This window comes from Lepidochelys kempii, chromosome 2 (genome assembly GCF_965140285.1).
Source record: "Lepidochelys kempii isolate rLepKem1 chromosome 2, rLepKem1.hap1, whole genome shotgun sequence".
NCBI classification, from domain to species: domain Eukaryota; kingdom Metazoa; phylum Chordata; order Testudines; family Cheloniidae; genus Lepidochelys; species Lepidochelys kempii.
The window spans coordinates 155,083,664-155,105,708 of NC_136381.1; the positions used below are offsets into that span (position 1 = coordinate 155,083,664).

The 22,045-nt window shown below is 39.7% G+C and overlaps 1 protein-coding gene across 1 annotated transcript in view; it reads right to left on the bottom strand.

The window, feature by feature from the left end:
- Positions 1-22,045, bottom strand: part of LOC140907170 (dynein axonemal heavy chain 5) — a 268,060-nt gene that overhangs the window by 163,556 nt on the left and 82,459 nt on the right. The window contains exons 22-34 of the mRNA XM_078851322.1: positions 20,698-20,905; positions 19,750-19,837; positions 19,505-19,628; positions 19,240-19,403; positions 17,666-17,758; positions 15,444-15,647; positions 13,199-13,279; positions 12,715-13,119; positions 12,437-12,555; positions 11,165-11,301; positions 7,464-7,626; positions 1,579-1,690; positions 1,125-1,253 (exon numbers count right to left, since the gene is read on the bottom strand). Of these exons, the coding sequence (XP_078707448.1) occupies positions 1,125-1,253; positions 1,579-1,690; positions 7,464-7,626; positions 11,165-11,301; positions 12,437-12,555; positions 12,715-13,119; positions 13,199-13,279; positions 15,444-15,647; positions 17,666-17,758; positions 19,240-19,403; positions 19,505-19,628; positions 19,750-19,837; positions 20,698-20,905 (2,027 nt within the window). The remainder of the gene's footprint in view (positions 1-1,124; positions 1,254-1,578; positions 1,691-7,463; positions 7,627-11,164; positions 11,302-12,436; positions 12,556-12,714; positions 13,120-13,198; positions 13,280-15,443; positions 15,648-17,665; positions 17,759-19,239; positions 19,404-19,504; positions 19,629-19,749; positions 19,838-20,697; positions 20,906-22,045) is intronic.

The window sequence follows — 22,045 nt, forward strand, 5'->3', positions numbered from 1 at the left end:
CTCTTACCTTTTCTTTAATTAAAATTCTTCTTTTAAGAACCTGATTGCTTTTTCCTTGTTCTTAAGATCCAAGTGTTTGGGTCTGTGTACACCTGTACAAATTGGTGAGGATTTTTATCAAGTCTTCCCCAGGAAAGGGGGTGTAGGGCTTGGGGGGATATTTTGGGGGAAGACGTCTCCAAGTGGGCTCTTTCCCTGTTCTTTGTTTAACACGCTTGGTGGTGGCAGCATAGGATTCAAGGACAAGGAAAAAAGTTTGTACCTTGGGGAAGTATTTAACTTAAGCTGGTAAGAATAAGCTTAGGGGGTCTTTCATGCAGGTCCCCCCATCTGTGCCCTAGAGTTCAGAGTGGGGCAGGAACCTTGACACATGTAGAATAAGACAACTTAGTCCATAGTGTTTAAAGGGCTAATCTCTTGGCTGACAAGCTCACAATATAATTTAAGTTTAAAAGTTTTTTTTCTCCTTTTTGCCATCCTTCTGCTCTTCCAAAAATTATCAGGCCTTGTAAATCTAACATATTTGCTGGGTGACCGTGCCCAGTAAACACAGAAGCAATAGATTTGTACTGGGTGCACATCACAAAAGACTACTTGTTTGCCAGCCTCTTTTGGTCCTGTGAAATAGTGGATTTCTTGCTCTTCTTTAATATTCTCCCAAATCACCCTCAATATATTAATCTAACACCCAATCCTGCAAAGTGCCAAGCACCCTCCACTCTCACAGAGTTCAGTGGGAGTGGAGGTTGCTCATCACCTTACAGGATTAGGCCTATAATGACCAATTTCTCTTACTCCTGCATGAGACTAGAGGCAAACAAAATTACAATAAGTAGCATCTAAAACCAGAGTTCAAATTAGCCTTACAAACAATAAGAAGAAAGAATTCTTTAGAAGTGTTAGCTTTAATCCATCCAACCACTTTTCTATTGCTCCATGATCAAAGGAAGTGAGCTAACCATTTCAGCTACAACTAGCTGCCAAATTCCATTCTCCAAATGAACTAAACAAGCGAAGTTAAATTTGTTTGCACTATTAAGCTACGTATGAATGGACGACTCTGAAAGTGCAGAATCCCAGATCACAAAGCTAGCCTTTAATGCCAACAGAAGAAGAATGTGTACCTCAATATCTTCCTTATATTTTAACAATGAGGCATCCATTATGTTCTTCAGAGAGAAACTTTCAGAGACGACATCAAACTTATGGCCAGTTACTTGTGCAATTCTTTCCCAGTGTCTTGGCATCATTGCCTAGAAAAGTCCACAGGCATTAGAGTACAATAACATTTTAAAATCAGTATTATTTTTAGGGGGGAAATTATTATGCAATTTTCCACTGAAACAGTTCAATATCGGGAAATGTCTCAATCTTCATTCCATTAAAAGAATTACCATTCATCTAGTCAAGCTGTGAAGTATTTTGTCTTTAGTTGTCTGTAACTAATCCTAATCAGATGTTACCATGCATACAGTTGCTTTAATCTTTTAAAAATGAAAGGTTGAAAGCATCTTATACACATAACATTATTTTGATCATCAAGTTAATCTTATCTTTAAAGTACCATATTGAACTAACTTTGTTTGCCATCATTTCAAGCAAAGGACAACTCTCAGCAAAATCATCAATCTTCTTTTTTAGGTCGTGAAAAGCTTGCCATTCCTTCAGAGCCTTAGGCAATTTACGAATTCTAAAAAGAGAATGGAATATCAGATTTGACACACCCATCATTCATGTTCTTTTATAACTGTTATCATCATCTCACCTTTCAATTTGTGGACAAAAAAGACTGTAAATAAAACACCTGAGTGCGACAGAGTGAAAACATCCCACAATATACTGAAAAAATCTTATGGAATTAAGATAAGTTTTACTGAGTTAAATTAAACCTCATTGAATTAGAGTTAACACTGTTGTGGTACATTGTATTCAAAATGAAATTGTGAATGTGCAACTCTGGAATTGTATAGCAAAGGGGGATGAACTTCCTCAGGGCATGTCTACATTATGGGCAGGATCGATGGTCAGCCATTGATCCAGTGGGGTTCAATTTATCGCATCTCTAGTTTAGGCATGATAAATCGACTGCCGAGCACTCTCCTATCAACTCCGGTACTCCACCAAAGCGAGAAGCATAGGCGGAGTCGACGGGGGAGTGTCAGCCATCGACTTACCACAGTGAAGACACAGCGGTAAGTAGATCTAAGTATGTCGACTTCAGCTATGTTATTCACGTAGCTGAAATTGCGTAACTTAGAGCGACACTCCCCTCCCCCCCGCAGTGTAGACCAGGCCTTAGTGATCAGCCATTCAAGGCCCTTTAGAGAGGTGCAGATATACTAGTTCAAACTGGATTCTCCAGAGGCAAACAGACAAAGAAAAGACTTTTGCATAAAAAGCTTGAGTTTAGGCTGACTCAGGACCTTCTTCCCGATCCCACAAATAGATAGGACCCCTGATCTGTGGAGGGGATTAGAAAGACTGTGGGCTCATTCTGAGATGAAGCTCTGACAAATGTGTGATCACAAAGAAACCGTTACGATGGGGTGCTGCCTAGTAAGCTTATTAGCATGCATGTAGGTTCTTTTATTGTTTTTTATGTTTTCTCTGCAATGTTTTTTTACCTTAAAAATAAAGTAGCCTTGCTTTGAAAGACCTGTGTGGTATCTTATATGTGTAGCAATTACACTGTTATCCATCTCCGAAGAGAAAGTAAGCAGGTCTGTTTGGGCAGACTGCCTGTGCTGTGAATTACACAGTGAAGGCAGGCAACTGTCCAGCCTGGAAATACCCTGGTCAGAAGAGAGAGGGATGTGTGTCTCCACCCAAGAGAGGCCACAGCTGGGGAGTTGGAAGCCTAAGCATGGGTGCCCTTGCTGGAGCACTGAGGGGAAATAGAGGTGCAGTTGCCCTGAACTGTGACATTGACCTGTATGAAAAAAATTTAAGGTAATGAAAAACTACTTGAAAATTGTTTCTCTTCCTCCCTCCTCAAAATGTAGGCCCCAATCCTGCAAAGATTTTAGCATGTATCTGTAGCTTTATATATTTGAATAGTCCACTGACTTCAAGGAGGTTACTCACATGTGTAAAGTATGCAAGTGTTAAAGTTTTCACAGGATCATGGCCTTAATTATTAATTTACAAATAGACCCATTTTTGCAAACATGCACAAAAGATATAAATTTTTCCAAGCAATATGAGACCTCAAAGTTGGAGGGCAAACGGATGGGTTTTTGAGCAGAAAAACAGTCCAGTTTCAGTCCAAATGATTTTGCCTTGTTATTTTACAGGGTCCCCATCACTCTGATATTTGGACATACTTTGCATGACTTAAAGCCGGATCACTTAACTTTTCCATATTAAAGGTGTTTGCAGTGTAGCTGTAGCAGTGTTGGGCCCAAGATATTAGAGACAAGGTGGGTGAGGTAGTATCTTTTATTGGACTAACTTCTGCTGGTGAAAGAGACATGCTTTTGAGCTTACACAGAGCTCTTCTTCAGGTCCGAGAAAGGTACTCACATAAAAAGAGCAGATTCATCACTCAACTTCAAAGCGAGTACAGACACAGCCCTGGCCAAACTGGCTAAATGCCCCAGATGTCATATTCACTGGAAGCCTGAGCAAAGACATGCTTTCCTCAGGCTATGTTTTCGGAGATTTAAGATGAGACAGATGGTCAGATTCTGATCTGAATTGTATCTACTTAAATCCTGAATAATACCAGTGACTTCAGTTAAGTTATTCTGGAGTTACACTAAAACTGAGATCAGAATCTGTCCCAGACTGTTGATAAAGCAGTGAGATACAAGCAGAGGACAGGAGCTGCAGAAGAACAGGCTCTTCCATGTACAGTACTGATCTCGGGCATGATTCTGCTTTGATCAACCTCAGTGGGAAAAGGATCAGGCCTAGTATGTAAAGGGGTCAAGAAAAGACTGGTACAGAGGAGTGGACGAAGACCGAAGGGGACCAGAAAGAGACAAGACTATGATTTTTTTTCCACTAGGTGATTGAGACAAAACTCCTTCTGTTTTGAGCAACACTTTCATTAGCTTATCAGGCGCCCTGTGCATAATTTGGTTATGCTATACATTTTATAATCCCATAAACAGCAAAACATACTATGGACCTGTGACGGGGCAGCTGCCCCCCACTGGCTGGTAAAGGGTCAACAGCAGCCCTTGGAGCGGTTGCGCAGAACCCAGCCAATCAGAAGAAGGCTTGAAAGCAGCCTATCGGGGCCAGGCTGGGCCCTATAAGAAGGTTGCAGGGCAGAGAGGAGCACAATCTTTCCCTGGACAGCAAAGGAAGAAGAACTGGCTCTTAGAGAAGCATCTAAGACAGAGCAGTGGTGGGCAGGGTCAGCAGAGGCCGGGAGAGCTCTAGGTTGACCACTGCCAGACTGGGGCCACAAATGGGCAGAAAAGGTGCTGGGGCTATGGGGAAGCAGGCAGTGGAGGAGAGTTGTAGGAGGGCAGTAAGTGGCTGCCACTAAAGGGTCCCTGGGTCAGGGCCCAGAGTAGCAGGCAGGCCTGGGTACCCCTTTAACCGCCACTTGCCAGTGGTGAGAGTGGCTAAGCCAGACTGCAGTTTGCCCTTGGATGAAGGGACTAGACTGAGGACTGCAGTGAGCCATCGGAGGGTAGTGTCCAGAAGTGGATGCCGCGGTCTGGGAGTGACATGGGTCCGACTGTGAGGACAGTGGAAACCAAGAAAGTAACGGAGGGCAAGACACCACTAGCGAAGGCATGCTGCTGAAAGAGCTAATTCCCTAACCAACCAGCAAGAGTCTGACCCCATTACAGGGCCATAATCCCTGCTGTGACGATGGGGGAACAGAATATCTGAAGCCTGTACATAGGGTCCGCACATTTACTGTCATAGATCTCAGTTCTTTGGCAACTCTGCCCATACCACTGTACACCAGGATTTTGAGTTAGAACAGGTATGGGTCAGAGGAGAAGCAGGAGAAAATCTAGTGGATCTTCCAGTAGCTGTAGTCACCAACCATTGATCCAGATATTGCAGAGGAGGAGTGCTAGGGGTTATTGCAGTCTTATAGATTCAGTTGTGGCCACTCCCTCGATGAAATCTTGGACCTACTGATGTCAATGGCAAAATCCCCATTGACTTCGGTGGGGTCAGGATTTCACTTCATGGCTCTACTGTGTTCCATGGACTGTGGGAAATATTTCTCCTCTGAGCTCTCACAAAGAATCCCTATGAACCAAGCCTGGCTACTCAATCTCAACAGAGGGGAAAGGCTTTGGTTCCTATAAAAGAAAATGGAAAACTGAAGGTATAGAAATTGATAGTCACTTGACAGAATTCTGCCTAAAAAGCTCAAAGATTTTGGTTGCGAATGAAGGACCCAATTACAAAATCATAGACTCTCAGAACTGGAAGGGACCTCAAGAGGTCATCTAGTCCAGTCCCCTCTACTCATGGTAGAACTAAGTATTATCTATACCATTCCTGATAGGTGTTTGTCTAACCTACTCTTAAAAATCTTGAATGATGGAGATTCCACAACCTCCCTGGGCAATTTATTCCAGTGCTCAACCACTCTGACAATAAAGAAGTTTTTCCTAATGTCCAACTGTGATCGGGCAGTCGCCCCACCCCCTGAGAAAAGGGCTGGAACAGGCCTTTTGAGGCTGCACAGACTGGCAGCCAATCAATAAAGGCCTGTGGAGGGCCAATCAGGGAAAGGAAGAGGCAGCCAATCAGGGCTGGGCGAGGCCCTATGTAAAGACTGCCTAGCAGAGAAGAAGGGAGTCTCTCCCTGACTAGCGAGGGAGAAGGACAGGCTCCTGAAGCAAGGAGCCAGCACCTTGGACAGAGCAGTGCTGGGCAGGCTCTGGGGAGCAGGAGAGAGCTCCAGCCCCATTACCTGCGAGGCTGCAGACCTTGCTACCAAGGGCCAAGAAGGTGCATGAGGCCAAAGGGGAAGTGGCCCAGGAAAGAATAGGCAGACAAGAAGGGAACGAAGGAGGGAAGAAAGAGGCTGCTGCTAGAGGGTCCCTGGGTTGGGACTCAAGAGTATCCGGTGGGCCGGGTCCCCCCTTTCCCCCCTTATACTGCACCTGACCATGGAAGACGGTGGCCCATAAAGACTGCAACTTGCCCCTGAGCTGAAGGGCTAGATTTTGGGTTGTGGTTGGCCACTGAGGCAGGTGCAAGTCCCAAAGTCTGCTGTTAACACCCCCCACCCAGAAGGGAGTGAGACTGGAGTAGTGGGCACTGCTGGAGGGCAGTGTCCTGAAGAGGACACCGCCGGGCGGGGAGCAACGCAGCTCCCAAGGCAGCAGAGCAGATGATGGGCAAGACACCACACACAGATGGTGCTCCATGACTGGACAGAGCTAATTCCTGGAGCAACTAGCGGGAGGCGCTGGCGGTGGGGAGTCTGGACCCTGTCACGCCAATCTAAACCTCCCTTGCTGCAATTTAAGCACACTGCTTCTTGTCCTATCCTCAGAAGTCAAGGAGAACAATTTACCTCTCTCCTCCTTCAACAACCTTTTATGTACTTGAAAACTTATCATGTCCCCTCTCAGTCTTAAACAAACCCAATTTTTTCAATCTTCCCTCAAAGATCATGTTTTCTAGACTTTTAATCATTTTTGTTTCTCTTCTCTGGACATTGTCCAATTTGTCCACATCAATGTGGCGCCCATATCCCTTTCCGCAGTACTCCATCTAGGCAGTCATTTCCCATTTTGTATGTGTGCAGCTGATCGTTCCTTCCTAAGTGGAGTACTTTGCATTTGTCCTTATTGAATTTCATCCTATTTACTGCAGACCATTTCTCCAGTTTGTCCAGATCATTTGAATTTTAATCCTATCCTCCAAAACACTTGCAACCCTTCCCAGTTGGGTATCATTCGCAAACGTTATAAGTGTACTCTCTGTGCCATAATCTAAATCATTGGTGAAGATACTGAACAGAACCAAACCCAGAATTGATCCCTGCAGGACCCTCACTCAATATGCCCTTCCAACTTAACTATGAACCACAGATAACAGTTTTCCAACCAATTATGCACCCACCTTATAGTAGCTCCATCTAGGTTACATTTCCCTAGTTTGTTTATGAAAAGGTCATGTGAGACCATATCAAAATCAAGATATATCACATCTACCACTTCTCCCCATCCACAAGGCTTGTTACCCTGTCAAAGAAAGCTATCAGGTTGGTTTGACACTATTTGTTCTTGACAATCCATGCTGATTGTTACTTATCACCTTATTGTGTTCAATGTATTTATATTCATGCAGCACCTGTGTTGTTTTTTCTGCCTCCTTCTGCCTGAAATTTCTGCCTCTTGGATATTAGATAAGGCCAAAGTTAGAAATATATAAGCATGCTGAAAAAATTCCCTAAAGGATCAGCTCTCATGAATGAAAGATGGGAGAGAAGAATTTTGATGCATTTCAACGTATACTAAATCATTTACCTGTTTTGAAAATCCAGAAGCTCACTGTTAATTTTTTCAATGTCCAAGTCACTCCAAAATATTTCATAGTATCCACTGATATTAGCATTAACTGAATTGTAAAGACCATAAAGTTTCTGAAGCAGTGTAAGCTCCCGTTTTATTTTTTGTAGTTCTGGATATTCTGTTCCAAATTTTAAAAGAAGCAAATTGTTATTATCTACTAGATTCAAACTATTTCAGAAAAATATAATCTGTGCCTTTTTAAAATGAAGTTTTAATAAACATAAAGGGTCAGGTTTTGACACCATTATTCACACTGAGTAGTGAATACTCCTCAAATAGTCCCAAAAACAGTCCCATTGAGCAAGTGTCTGGCCCACAGTAATTACTCAGTTTCCAGCCAGTGTATGACCACTTCTTTATATCATAAACCTAGCCATATTATGGAGATACAGCTCATGACTTTGTACTTAAATTTGTGTTGAAGAAGGCAGCTAAAGTGGAGACTTAGTCTACCGATTTCATATTAAAACTAAAATATTTTCTTCCCAAATGCACCAGTTACTTCTTTTGCACCAGTTACAAAAGAGATACAGATTTAATATTAACATTTAAAGTGATCCTATAAAATATGTTAAAAGTTAGAAGCATTTAGAAATGCCCCAATTTTTTTAAAAAATCACTCATTTTATCACAGTGCTTTGGGGATCCCTAGCTAAATATATTGTTAAAATTTAGAAATGTCAGACTTGCCATTTGCAGGCACATTTCTTCCTTTCTTTTTTTTTTTTTTTTTGTTTTGTCAAAGTTACAATAAAATGTTAGCATACTTCATTGTTAATGCTACGATTGTGACGGAGGTCACAGAATCCATGACTTCCACTGACCTCCATGACATTTTCTGCCCTGGGGCTGGAGCTCCCAGCCAGCCCCGCCCCCGCAGCTGCCCAGCCGCGCTGGGTATCATCCACTTGCAGATCCTGCAGCTGCCACAGCAGTGAGGGACCCAGGAGCCCCAGCAGCAGTGAGAGCTGAACCTGCCTCTCTCTTTTGTCAGGGATATTTTTAGTGAAAGTCAGAGACAGATCATGGGTTTCTGTGAATTTTTGTTTATTGCTTGTGACCTGTCCATGACTTTTATTAAACATAAAAGTGACAAAAACTTAGCCTTGTTCATTGTACATTACTTACTCAGGATCAGGTTAATAATCAAAGAACCTGACTAAAGATTCTGGCTTGCTCCATGGAAAGCCCGTCTCCTCTGAGTTTGCTAAAAAAAAAAAGGTGACCAAATTTCTGAACACCAATGAGGTTGCTCTATATAGACTTTTAATAACATTTGAGGAGTTGACCCAGGAGCAAGCTGGAACAAATGGTTTAAATCCTAAGATATACACACTTTTCATTCACAAATTTGTTAGTCTCTAAGGTGCCACAAGTACTCCTCTTCTTTTTGCGGATAACGTGGCTGCTACTCTGAAACTGAACAATTTTGATTGAAAACAATGTTGATAATAACCTAGATGAAAAGATGGGTGAGGGATTAGGACAAAGAAATGGGTATGGATGAGTGGGTCTCTATATGGGAAAGGGGATAAACATTTTTAATTAGTGTAGTTCATAATGAAAATGTTTATAAATTACTGTCTAGATGGCATTGGAGTTCAGTTGAGATCCATCACATTTTTGCTACTAGGGAGGCGCTCTGTTGGAAGGTTGCAGGGAAAGGTGGTTGTGTCCAGAAATGAAACAGTTTTGGGAGGAAATTATTAAAAAGATTCATCTTATGACAAAATGCCAACTTCCTAGAGATCCCTCGACCTGCTTACTTAATGCCTCAGTAAAGGATCTACATTTTAAACAGAGCAACAAATTAATTTATTACTTATTGTTAATAGCTAGACTTTGTATTGCACATTATTATTAAAATGACCCCCTCCTCCTATGAAATTGTGGCATAGTAAAATACAGATGTCCTTGTAATGGAAAAGCTTTCACACCATGAACCACCAAAAAGAGGATAGGTATGTATATATATTTCTGATGTCTCATAGGGAAAGCACTAAATTGAATATTTACAAAATAAGGTGTTTATTACATTTTGGTCATAACTTTAATTTAAACCAAAGCATTTGTTGGGGAAGGCACTTTACTCTAGACAAGGAACATATTTTACTACAACGAAGCTGACACTGAAAGCATTTACCAGTATCACTATCAGGATTTACAGCATTACGGATAAGGTGTCAACGTCCCCACTTTGGTCCAGAGCCTTGCTGGACCCCATCTCCCAGAGAACCTATCCCTGACATAATTTTCTGTAGCCCTATCCCTTCCTGTCAGAGCTCACTGTCCCTTATTTCTAACCCTACCCCCTGTTGTTTTTAATGACCTTGCCCTCATCACCTCTGTCAGCCTCTAGGCCTACACTCACACATACTCATATTAACCATGTACTCATATTAACCATGCCCACTCACACAGGGACCACAGACACCTTAGTACCACACTCAATTCAACAAATTTTTATTTCAATTCATTAATACTGGACTGATAAGACAATCTACTCTAAAAGTGTCACCAAAGCGTAACAGAGACAGAAGCTCAGGTTCTACGTGCAAGGTGCCTTTCCAATCTTCAATAGCATGCACACTGTTTCCTAGATGCAGTCTCTATGGGTATGTCTACACTGCAATTCAACACCCAGGTCTGGCCTCTGTCAGCTGATTCAGGTTCACGGGACTTGGGCTAAGAGGCTGTTTAGTTGCTGTGAAGATGTTTGGGCTCAGGCCAGAGCCCATGCTCTGGGACCACACAGACAAGCCCAATCATCTACACAGCAATTAAACAGCCCAGTAACTTAAGTCCTGCAAGCATGAGTCAGCTGACACAGGCCAGCTGTGTTTGTTTAATTGCAGTGCAGACATACCCTTATACTAACAAGAATTTGTCATGTTGCCTCTCCTTCAGAGCTCCATTTCTCAAAAAAGCTTTCTTCTTTATGTCAGGTAGAATCTATGGTTAAACTCATTTCTGCACAGGGTTGTCTAAATCATCTCTAACTGCAAATAAAAGATTCCTTTGAGGATGTTGACCCAGATCTTCAGGTGTGTCACAATGCCTCTTTGTGCACCGGAGGAAGTCACCTTTGCAGTAACCCAGGGCCAGATTTGTAAAGGTATTTGGGCACCTAAAGTTGCAGATAGGCGCTTAGTGGGATTTCAAAAGCACCTAGGCACTTTTGAAAACCCCAGTAGGTACCTATTTGCATCTTTAAGTGCCTAAATACCTTTACATATGTCACCTCCAGCCCTTGGGCAACAGGGGACCAGTTTGGTATTGGATACAAACTGCTGCAACCGCTATCATTTTCCTTTGATTTTAGTTTGTGCTTTTGAAGCAGAAGTACCTGAGGTCTATTTTGTTGTCATATTGAGGTCCTAAGTTGCCACAGATTTGTTGGAGATGCCTATAATAGAGTTAATTAAAATCCATAACCTTTTAATTTCTCCAGCTATTTGTTTAGACTTCCAGATTACAAAAGCAAATGTTGAGATGATATCCCTGTGACAATATCTGATTAGCCCTTTGTACAACTAAGACCCAAACCTTAATGGACAAAGCTGCCAGCCGGAGAGCAACCACACAAACACTTGGCTAAAATTATTTGCTTGACATTTCTTTTGTGACGTTTTGAACTCCAACTGTGGCATCATTACCTGTGACAGAAAGACCAAATAATTCTTCCCCACCAGAAAAAGTGATATACTTTCTCCACAGTTCATCAAACTTGGCTTGGAAGACTTGTAATCTATCACTTGCTTCCCAGGGAGGAATGTCTTCCACACCAGGGCCTCTGCAAAAATCAACATAGTCAAATTCACATATACAGTAATACCAATTGTGCAGGTTTTCCAAAGAGCATCATAGAGGTACTGTTTAAAGAAATGGAAAACTCTCCTAGCGCACGCTATGAAATATTTTTTAAACATAAGGGATTTTTTTCTGATAATTGACGTTTATCACAAAAGATTTGAGAAGAGAGACCAAAAATATAATTGTTTTGACATCAGATGTTGGTCTTTCCTAAGGGCCTTTCCTACATTTTTGGTGACACAACTCGTCCAACTGCCAGCATCTGAAGTTAACAGGAACAAAAAGTTCAACAATCATTTTGTTTTGTTTCTATTGCATTAATTTTTGTTTTTAAACATATATTTTAATTAATGAGATTTTCACTTTCACTCTTCATGAAACAAGGGAGGTGGTGGAATCTTCTTCCTTAGATATTTTTAAGGTCAGGCTTGACAAATCCCTGGCTGGGATGATTTAGTTGGGTATTGATCCTGCTTTGAGCAGGGGGTTGGACTAGATGACCTCCTGAGGTCCCTTCCAACCCTGATATTCTATGAAAGGAAAAATCACTACAATAGATAGCAATCAACACCCAGTGGAGAAGATTACAACAGTTAGTGCCAGAGACAAAATTAAACAATCTAGTAAATACAATGAAGGTATATGATTTTTGCCCCTAACTGTAAACTTGGACAGCTCAGAGCACTGGGTAATGGGATTCAGCAGGCCTGAATCTCCATTGACTTCAAAGGGACTATTCACACATTTAAAATTAAGCACATGCTTAAATGCTTTGCTGGATCAGGACCTTAGAACAGTTTGACTTGAGATCTGGACTGAGGTTCTGGTTGATTCTTATGTTTTCCAATCCTAATTAATTCATCTGACATTTCAGACTTGAATCTTACACTGAAATTACTGAAATGAATCTATGGCAATAATAGTATTTGCCCAACCCACACCTTTAACTGTCAAACATATTGGGAAAAAATTGTACTTTTTGAAATTATGTATTTCTTTCAGCTGTAATGTGCTTCTTGCAGCCTCTTGTTAGTTTCCTGAAGACAACTTAGATGTACCGTTCTTGAACAATTACCAATGTAACATAATGTTGTACTGCACCATGATTCACTCACTTTTCATTATAGTCTGTGTAAAATTCCACAGCATCAATCTGGAACTTTTTAACACCATTCAGTAAATCTGTTTTCATGGATGGTTGCACTTCAAGCAGCAAGTCCTGCATCTTCAATACCTGTCATAAGTAAATATATGGCATAAAAGTGAAAATAATCAGGAGGATTTGAAATAAGTGAATGTTTAAAATAAACTGGTTCTCCTCCAGTCATGTGGCACAAATTCTGACAAGAATAACTGTACTTTGCCTACTCTAGAAGTGATAAAGCTACAATACCTGTGTGTTTAGGTTCTTCCAAGCATATGCCAACCCATCAACTCTTTCTGCATTTCCATCTTTAAACAGTAGATCATATTTATGTAGCAGAGCATAAGATTCCTCTATAGGTCCAATTGTCATGTCAATTTTAATCTCAGCCTCTCTTATTTCCTTTAGTGCTTCCATTGCTCCTCGCACATCATCAAGATCATTGACAGGCCTGTTTAATCGCTTGCTGAGATTGTCAATGAATGTGTAAATTGCATCCATGTCCATGGCAGCTTTTTTTTTTAAAGCTAATCCAAATGATCTCTGCCTCAAACGACATTCCTGAATTAAGGCCATTTTCAAAGACTCAGTTGCAAAATCCACTGATTCCAATATGCAATGACTTTGCAGTTCTCTAATTTGGATTTCTAATTGCTAAGAATAAAACAAATTATCAACTTTACTGCACTATAACTTTTCTCTGAACAGCAGAAGAATTTTAGGCAATACTTACAGAAAAGTAATTAATCTGTGTTTGGAATTCAGACATCACTGGGTTAGTCTCTAGAAACTCTTTTACTTTTTCCTCTGGATCCTATATAAATGGAGAATTGTGTATTATTGTTTAACATTTATAGTAGCCTCCTTATCCCCCAATTGGACTAGGTGCTGTTCAAACATAAATGAAGACATGGTCTCTGTCTCAAAGAGTTTAAGATCTAATTTAAGTTTTCTAAATCATTCCAACTGCTTTGTTTTTCTGTCTTCTCTCCTTTTCCCCATTACCCTTTTGAATCACATTTTCTGTATCTGTCAGCAGGAAATTGACACAGACCATGATTCCAGTTACCACTCCAAATATTTCTATGGAGTTTGAAATCAAGCGACCAAAACTATGGTGGGAATTTTTAGTCTACCCATCCCCACTCATTGCAAAAAACTCATATTCACCAACACCTAGCACATCTTCATGAAGTTGAAAATACACTCCATAGCAGCCTAACAGTAGCTGAATGAATCAACAGTCCCTTCTCCCAGAAATTGTATGTTTTTTACCTACACTTTACAGCTACTAATATCAGACATGGGCATATTCAGCACCAGATCATTTAGCATACAGTGTAGCTTGGTGGGAGGAGATACTAATAATGGCACTGGCAGGACGTTCTGCTTCTATGGGGGCTGGCTGTTGGGCTCTGTACAAGTTGAAGTTGCAGTTTCACCTCCACCCTTACACCCAGATATATTTTTGGTCGTGTATAGGCTCACTTTGAACTATCTGATCTTCATGCAGGTGCTAATCTGTAGCTGGCATTGGGAAGTCTTTGTGATTACACTTTTTGCATCTGCTGAGGAGATAGAAAGCAGAGTATCATCTGTCTAGTGTTGGTTACGGAGACCATGGCAACTCACAATTTGCACAAATGGCCTCACAGAGACACTGAAGAGGAAGAAGGACAGCACTGATTCCTGCAGAATTCTATACATAAGTGCTCTTGTGGATGAAGAGCAGCTGCCATTCACAACTCTTGGGATATTACTGGAGAAACCATTTGTTTAATGGTTTAATGATTGAAACCATTACAGTGCTATATCATTTGATCTCGCAAGTCTTGTAAGTGCACCAGCAGCAACGGTGGCCAACTCTGTCAAATACTGAGGAAAGATTAGGTAATCACTGAGGTTCAGCCCCTATTCATGGCCATGAGGTATCTCCCCGTTAGGGCTTTCAGAGTGGTCTCAATGGCAATCCCTGGTCTGAAGTCTGACTGATTGTGAATGATCCAGAAAGTCAGCAGATGCCATAGACTGTTGTAGCTTTTTTGTCACAATGTACTCTATGATTTTGCTTAGGAGGGGAGGTTGGAAACAGCCAATAGTTAGAGAGATAGCATTCATCATGTGCAAGGACCAGACAGACTCTCTCATTCTTTAGCATGAAGGGTTCTTTAGCACGAAGCACTAAAGGAGGCACTGATAATATATGCTTCTCTGCACTGGTTTTACTAATCAGGAGCTTCCCAGATCTATGTCACAAGTTATTACTTGCTAAGCCATTGATGGGGCCAAACTCAGAGCAAAATCCCATCCACCATCCTGGTCTCTGTTCTGTTTTAAAATCTTCAGTCCTAGCTTGTTTTTTCTGTATGCAATTTATCCTTTCTGTGAAGTTGGATGAAAGCTCCTTGCAGCAGCTGGTGCTTGTGTCTGAGGTCTCATTTATGCATTCAGGGAGGATTAGCCAGTTCACTCTTTGGAACATCTCTGCAGGCTCTGATTTCCCAGAGGCAATGGTGGAGGAGAAGATGATTCTTTTCACTTTCTATACAGCTGAGGTACATTCCTGTAGCAAGTCCTTCTGCTGTTGTCAGAAAGATTCAAAGTGGATTTTATGCTACCAATGTTTTGTTTTTTCTATCTTCTTCTGACCAATAAAAGATATTACCTTGCCATTTGTTCTTCTGACATAGTTCATCAGTGAATTGTGCTCATTTATATAGTCAGTAAGAAAGGAAGGGAAGTATTAGGGCTGAGGTATCAACTTTATACTGTAAAATCTTAAGATCTAGCAAACACCTACAAAAAATAAACCTATTGCTCCTACAAAATGTTTGAGGGGGAAAAAGCATGAAACAGTCAAAATTATCCACATTTACAGGAAACACAATTTATTCATATAACCAAAAGTAGATCACTCTACCCAGTAAAAAGTAGCATATTTTGCAATAAAGTGAGATATATTAATGTATCTATTTAACCTGATTCCAGATGCTGGAGAATTTAGCAAAGCTCTTCAAAATATCCGCTGCATCAGTTTTAAGAGATAAAATTACTGTGGTAAGCTGGATCATAGCTTTGTTCACATCCTTATGTTCACTGATCTGTTTGTCCAAAGGTCTCAATGCCACCATCTTGGTGAGTTTGCTCTCATCACCCAGCTCTGTGGCAGCAGTCTGTTCCATCTGACATAAATGAAACAACAGTAAACCTGTGTCCAGTAGTTTTACTGAACATTCTACAACAAGCTCAGTGGTTTGAGCATTGGCCTGCTAAACCCAGGGTTGTGAGTTCAATCCTTGAGGGGGCCATTTAGGGATCTGGGGCAAAAAAAAATTGGGGATTGGCCCTGCTTTGAGCAGGGGGTTGGACTAGATGATCTCCTGAGGTCCCTTCCAACTCTGATAGTCTATGAGTCTAAGAATGAGCAACTTATGAGCACAGATAAAAACAAAAGAAAAACACCCTTCATGAATAACCACTTGCTCTTAGTTTGGCTCATGTCACTGAATTATAATTCTATTCTTAAAGGTGACTTTGTAAAAATGGTTTTTGTGGGATTCCATGTTTGTCTCTCAATGATTTCTATATCAAATGTGCAGCATTTATGAGTAATATTGTAGGGGCGGGAGTCTCCTAAACTGCCAGCCCTGCAGTTCCTGTCTGGGCTCTGAGAGCAAAGCTGAGTTTTTTCCTTCTTGCACATACAAGCTTCTGTAAGCTGCAGAGGGGTAACTGGAACATAGTAAACAATTCTGTTCTGATGATGCATAAGGAGAAATTGAACCCTACTCCCTCTCTCTTAGCTGTTTTCATGATGTAGGGTTAAGAGAAGGAAAAAGCAGTAAATCCTTTATTTTTGTCATTGAAATCTGCAGATATCACTAACTACACATGGAACAGATCTGCCAAAGAAAAAGGAACCATTTTTACAAAGCCACTTTTCAGAGAACTAGCTTGGAAATGAAGCATTTTCTCTTTCCCTTTCTTGGAATTAGAGCCAGCTCCTTCCCCTCTTTGATGGCCACAACGATAGAGAATTTATTTGGACAACCCTCAATCTGATAGAGTTTTTCCTTTGACTTTCAACCTGATACAGCTGAGGCATGACACTGCAGGCCCCAAACCCCTAGATATTCCAGTAGTAGCACCAGTATTTAAAAAAACACACACACACACACACACACCCCTTACTGTATGTATTAACGAGGCTAGAAAGAACATGATTTCCACTGTCCAGTGGAGAAATGTCTTCTGTCTGCAAACCTTGCTGGAGCCCTAGGCATAACTAACAGTGTGAACCAAAGGCTGCGAACCAAAGTAGAGCTGGTGCTGGCACAACAGTAACACACTAGGTATAAGCTAACACCAGATAAGCACATTCCTGACCAGACAGGATGGCGCAAAACCACACAGATCTCTCAAGTAACTATGTTAACACATTCCTAAGAGATGGTACAAGAACACACTGACCCCTCCTACAGATAAGGATGGAATGACAGGATAATGGATAAGGATGTTTTGTTCAAACTAGCAGGTATAAGGGTGGCAACTAACAACATCTGGAGTGTAATATGTAACTTGTTTGTACTAATGTATAAAAGAAGTAGTCCTAGAAGGGGCATCTTTGTATTGGCCTAGGGGACAGCATCCTGTTATGCTGACTGAGCCTTTACTTTGTCACAGGCATACATGGGTTAGCGTCCCTGTGACCCATTGGACTCATTGTTCAACTCAAGTGTTCAGACTCATTTCTGACACACATTGAGCATTAGGTTTGAAAGAAGCATGCCTTTGAAAATTGTCCATGTTTCCTGAATCAACTTATCTGAAACCTGCTTTTCCTTTCCCTGTCCCTGTTATATACAGACTTGCAAACCAAAAATGTCAGGTTTCAGAGTAGCAGCCATGTTAGTCTGTATCCGCAAAAAGAACAGGAGTACTTGCGGCACCTTAGAGACTAACAAATTTATCTGAGCATAAACTTTCGTGAGCTATAGCTCACTTCATCGGATGCATTCAGTGGAAAATACAGTGGGGATGCAGCAGATGAAGTGAGCTGTAGCTCACAAAAAGGTTATGCTCAAATAAATTTGTTAGTCTCTAAGGTGCCACAAGTCCTCCTTTTCTTCCTAACTATTTAGTTTCTTTAACCATTCTTTTTTAACATTCTAAGCAGTTTAAATTTTAAAAAGTACTCTACCTGCTGCTGTCTATGATGTAAATGAGCAAACTTCCACAGTGGTATATTTCTGGCCATCGATAATACGATATTTACTGCTTTGTTTACAGCATTCTGAAAAGAGTAAAACATTCACCTTAAACAAAGGTCAGTCCTCGCTTCAAAAAAACCAGCCTGATTAATAGCAAAGTTGAAGAACACACCTCTCATCTTTACATTCTTCCACTTAGCAATGCTATATTCTAGTAAGTGATATATTATAGGGCACCCCAAATAGTTCATATACTTTGAGAAAGCAAAAGGGTGTTCCATAATATCCTATCCACAACAGCACAAAGTTAAACCGGATTTAAAAAATCATCTAATTTAAACATGGATTAAACCACATACTAATAATCCTTACCACTTCTACATGCCTTTCATCCAAGGATTTTAAAGAGCTTTACAAACATTGATTATACCTCATAGCACATTGTGGTTTAATTATTATATTATATCCTGTTTAAAGAGGAATAAACAGAGGCAGTTAACAGAATTAATTTAATCTTATTTCACAACCATCAGAGTGCCTTTATACATTTATTTACTCTAGTTACATACATTTGTAGCTGTACAAATGATGGCGTCATACAACCCTTTCTATCTACAGTATTTAAATTTAATTCTTATTGTCTGACTTCTTGTTCACAGACCACACAGGCTGCAAATTAAATCTGACTGAGAATTCTAAGATTGATTTAGGGAGTGGCAGATCAAAATGTTGCTAGGCTCCCAGTCACGTTATAACCAATTGCTTTTGGAATCCGTGTAAAATGATTCACATAGCAGTTGATTTTTAAGCATGTGCTTAAATGTTTTGATGAAATAAAATAGGATTACTCATATGCTTAAACCTAAGACTGTTCTTAAGTGTGTCACTAAATCAGAGCCTCATTGTGTGGCAACTGATATATAGCTTTCAGAGTAGCAGCCGTGTTAGTCTGTATTCGCAAAAAGAAAAGAGTACTTGTGGCACCTTAGAGACTAACCAATTTATTTGAGCATAAGTTTTCATGAGCTACAGCTCAATTCATTACTGAATGCATCCGATGAAGTGAGCTGTAGCTCACGAAAGCTTATGCTCAAATAAATTGGTTAGTCTCTAAGGTGCCACAAGTACTCCTTTTCTTTTTGATATATAGCTATTATTTCACACTTATATGGTCACTGAATATTCTTCAGGAGTTGTAGGTAATGGGAGCAGCCTAAGTTTTTACTGATGGCTTTAAATTCAACTTCTTTGGTTTGCACACCCTCTTTGAAAAGTTTTCCTTTTTAAAGTAGAGGATTATAGATGGGAGGTGTTAAGTTTCCAGTAGAATTATTGTTTTTATTGGCCAGTATAACATCTTGATGGATGGCTCCAGTTATCTAATTTCTCAAGATGCCATCTTGTGTACCATTGATTTTTTTTTAAATGTAGTCCTATTTTTCTCAGTTCTATTCTTATCTGAGGTTCAATAGACACACCTTATTTTAAAAAAAAACAACTTATTTACATAAGTATGTGATACCAAGAACGATTGTGATGTGCATTTATTTTTTGTTGATGTTACCTGAATATCATCAAGACTTGGCCTCAAGACAACATTTGGAATGGCCAATTGAATTTCAGCTTTGAATAACGGAACTCTTTGATCCTTTATGAACTTGGTCATCTGATATTTAGAGTTGAGAACATGTAAGCGACGCCTTAAAGCATCTAAAGAAATCCTGGTGCCTAGATAAATGCACATTTTAGAAAAATTATAGTTGTGACCACAAGTTCAGAAATCTTTAAAATATTATAAAAATAAGTATAGTTTAAAATGAAAAACCTACATTTGACTAGAGAGTCAGTATTTTTCTGGCAAAGCTGCCCCATCAGGTTATAGTAACTACAGGACAGACATTCCTGGCAGCGTGTTTTCTGTTTCATATCAAGATGTCCACAGGCAAATGAATCCTGAAAAGTCACAATGAAACAGCAAACAAAAAATAAAAAGGCTCCAAATAATTCATATTTAATAAATGAAATATAAGCGGCTTAAGAAATGCTTCATAATTATTTACATTTTAGATCTTACCTGCATATTGCTTTTGTCTTCCGGTTTCAATCTGTGCTTCAGAATGTCTATCAATTCATACATGGAACGTTCCACTTGCTGGCTTTGTCTACAAAGGAACGTTATGGATTTCAGAATATAACCACCCACAAAAGAAATGGGGTGCCCAAAAGAGAAGAGACTACTACCACTCTGGTTTTCAGAACACACTATATTAAAGGGGGAATGCAGAAATACACGTAAACTGTTCAGTTCGTTCGTTTCTACTGCCTGGATGTACTACAAAATAACCAATGGATGTTAAAGTATCCTAGGGATATTATCAACATCCTATTTTGAAGATTGCAGTATATCCAGTACAACTAGATCTCCTGGATTGTTTAAAGAGGATCGGGGGGGGGGGGTTAGCTTTGGTGAGCAATCATAGACACACATTTCATCCAGGTTGGGCTTATCAGGATGATACAGCAAGCTAACTTGATGTACAGACCAAACCATACAAAAATTATAGTAGGCTAGAAGAGAGGCAGCCTTTCATCATTCTGACATGTAAAGCACACTTAGATATGTCTCAGTGGAACACAACTGAACAAGTATTACATGATAATGTAAAAATGCAAAATATTATATGCAGCACCTAGAGAGGGAAAGAGTCTATCTTCTAGTCCTAAATCAGTTAGTTAACATTAAGAATCAATGTTACTTGTCATTGCATAGATAATGGACTGATCTAAAGTTCTCTAACCAAAGGAAAGGAGAGTAAATATCAGTCAAACAAAACAGAAGTGAAATAGTATAAATGCTTTATTTTTGTTGCATTTAAGATGCCTATAGATTTTGTTGTTAAAAGTTCAGAATAAGAGTTCAACTTGGTCCAGCAGTCTTGTTACAATAGAGATTAAAATGCTAACCATACAATTTTAAATCCTACCATTATGGACTCTACAAACCGCGCATGAGTAGACCTACTGAGAGAGAGTTTCAGCAGCTGCAGCAGTAAGTTTTTCTGTCCTTTCCAGGAAAGCAGGTACTTCAATGGGTTCATCTTCGGGCAGAGTTACAAGAGGAATTTCGGACATACCCTGCAGAATTCTTTCAATTCTGCATTCCAGAGTGTCAGAAGCTTCTTTGACTATATATCCCACTTCTTCTAGGGAATTATAAACTTTCTCAAGGACTAAGCAAACAGAAAATATAATGAGAACATACAAAATATAGCACATGAAATCACTTTTTAAAATATCATATTATATTGGAATACAAAAGAGTTATCTTTCTAAATGTGAATCTTAATTAATGATGACATACTGAATTAAAAGTCTGAAACCAAAGACCTAATGGGTCTCTGTGCATCTGAATCTTTAAATACAATTGTTTTGCAAGAAAAAGACATAATGGAATATTTAGTATTATAAAAATATTATATGAAAGAGGACAGTATCTACTGGAAAGGATCAATAACAGTATACCAGAAATAAAAGGAATGTTACTATTGAAAAGTTATTTCATCCTTCACACATACACCTACTTTAGGAAAAAGCAGATCTGCTCCATATTCCATCTAAACTATTCAGGGAAATTCAGTATTTCATCTTCCAAATCATCTTATGGGCAAAATTCCTCAAGGCAAATTAGTATGTAGATTATGCCACTGAATTTCTTCTTACAAATTTATTATCTAATTTATGAGTCCTCTACAAGCATTGTGAGCACTAAATCATGCCAGATAATGGTCTCAGAGACCAGGGAGTAGAGTTTTCCTCTAACTTTTCAATCTTTTTCAAACATTTATCTTCCCAACCCTCTAATCCACAAACCATTGATTTGCAACTAAGTACTATACATATTTTTGTTTTTAATAAATCTTTTGTATTTTTTGATAATGAAGAAGAGGAAAAATAAAATCACATAAAAGTACATTCAGTGCAATCACCGCACTATGTTCCTTCATAACCATACAGCGGTCATAATTAAAAAGGCATAGTTTATCCACACAGTGGTATTGGAATTGCCAAAATTATTTCCTGTTCTAAGTAAGAAGGAATTGCTGGGGTATCTGATATATCAAAATGTGATGATAGTGGGCAAACTGATATTTTTAATGGAAAATACTGAACAAGAAAACTCTCATATTTACCATGAACATCTCTTTTTAACAGACAGTTATTGAGTACACAAGCAAAAGTGAACTACGTGTGTGTTAACTGTCAAAAAAACCTACAGTATTAACTTATTAATTTTGGAATCCAGAACCAAGATGAGGGTTAACCTTCCCTACTGAAAAAATTGGACAAATGAGTCAGTCCATTAACTACAC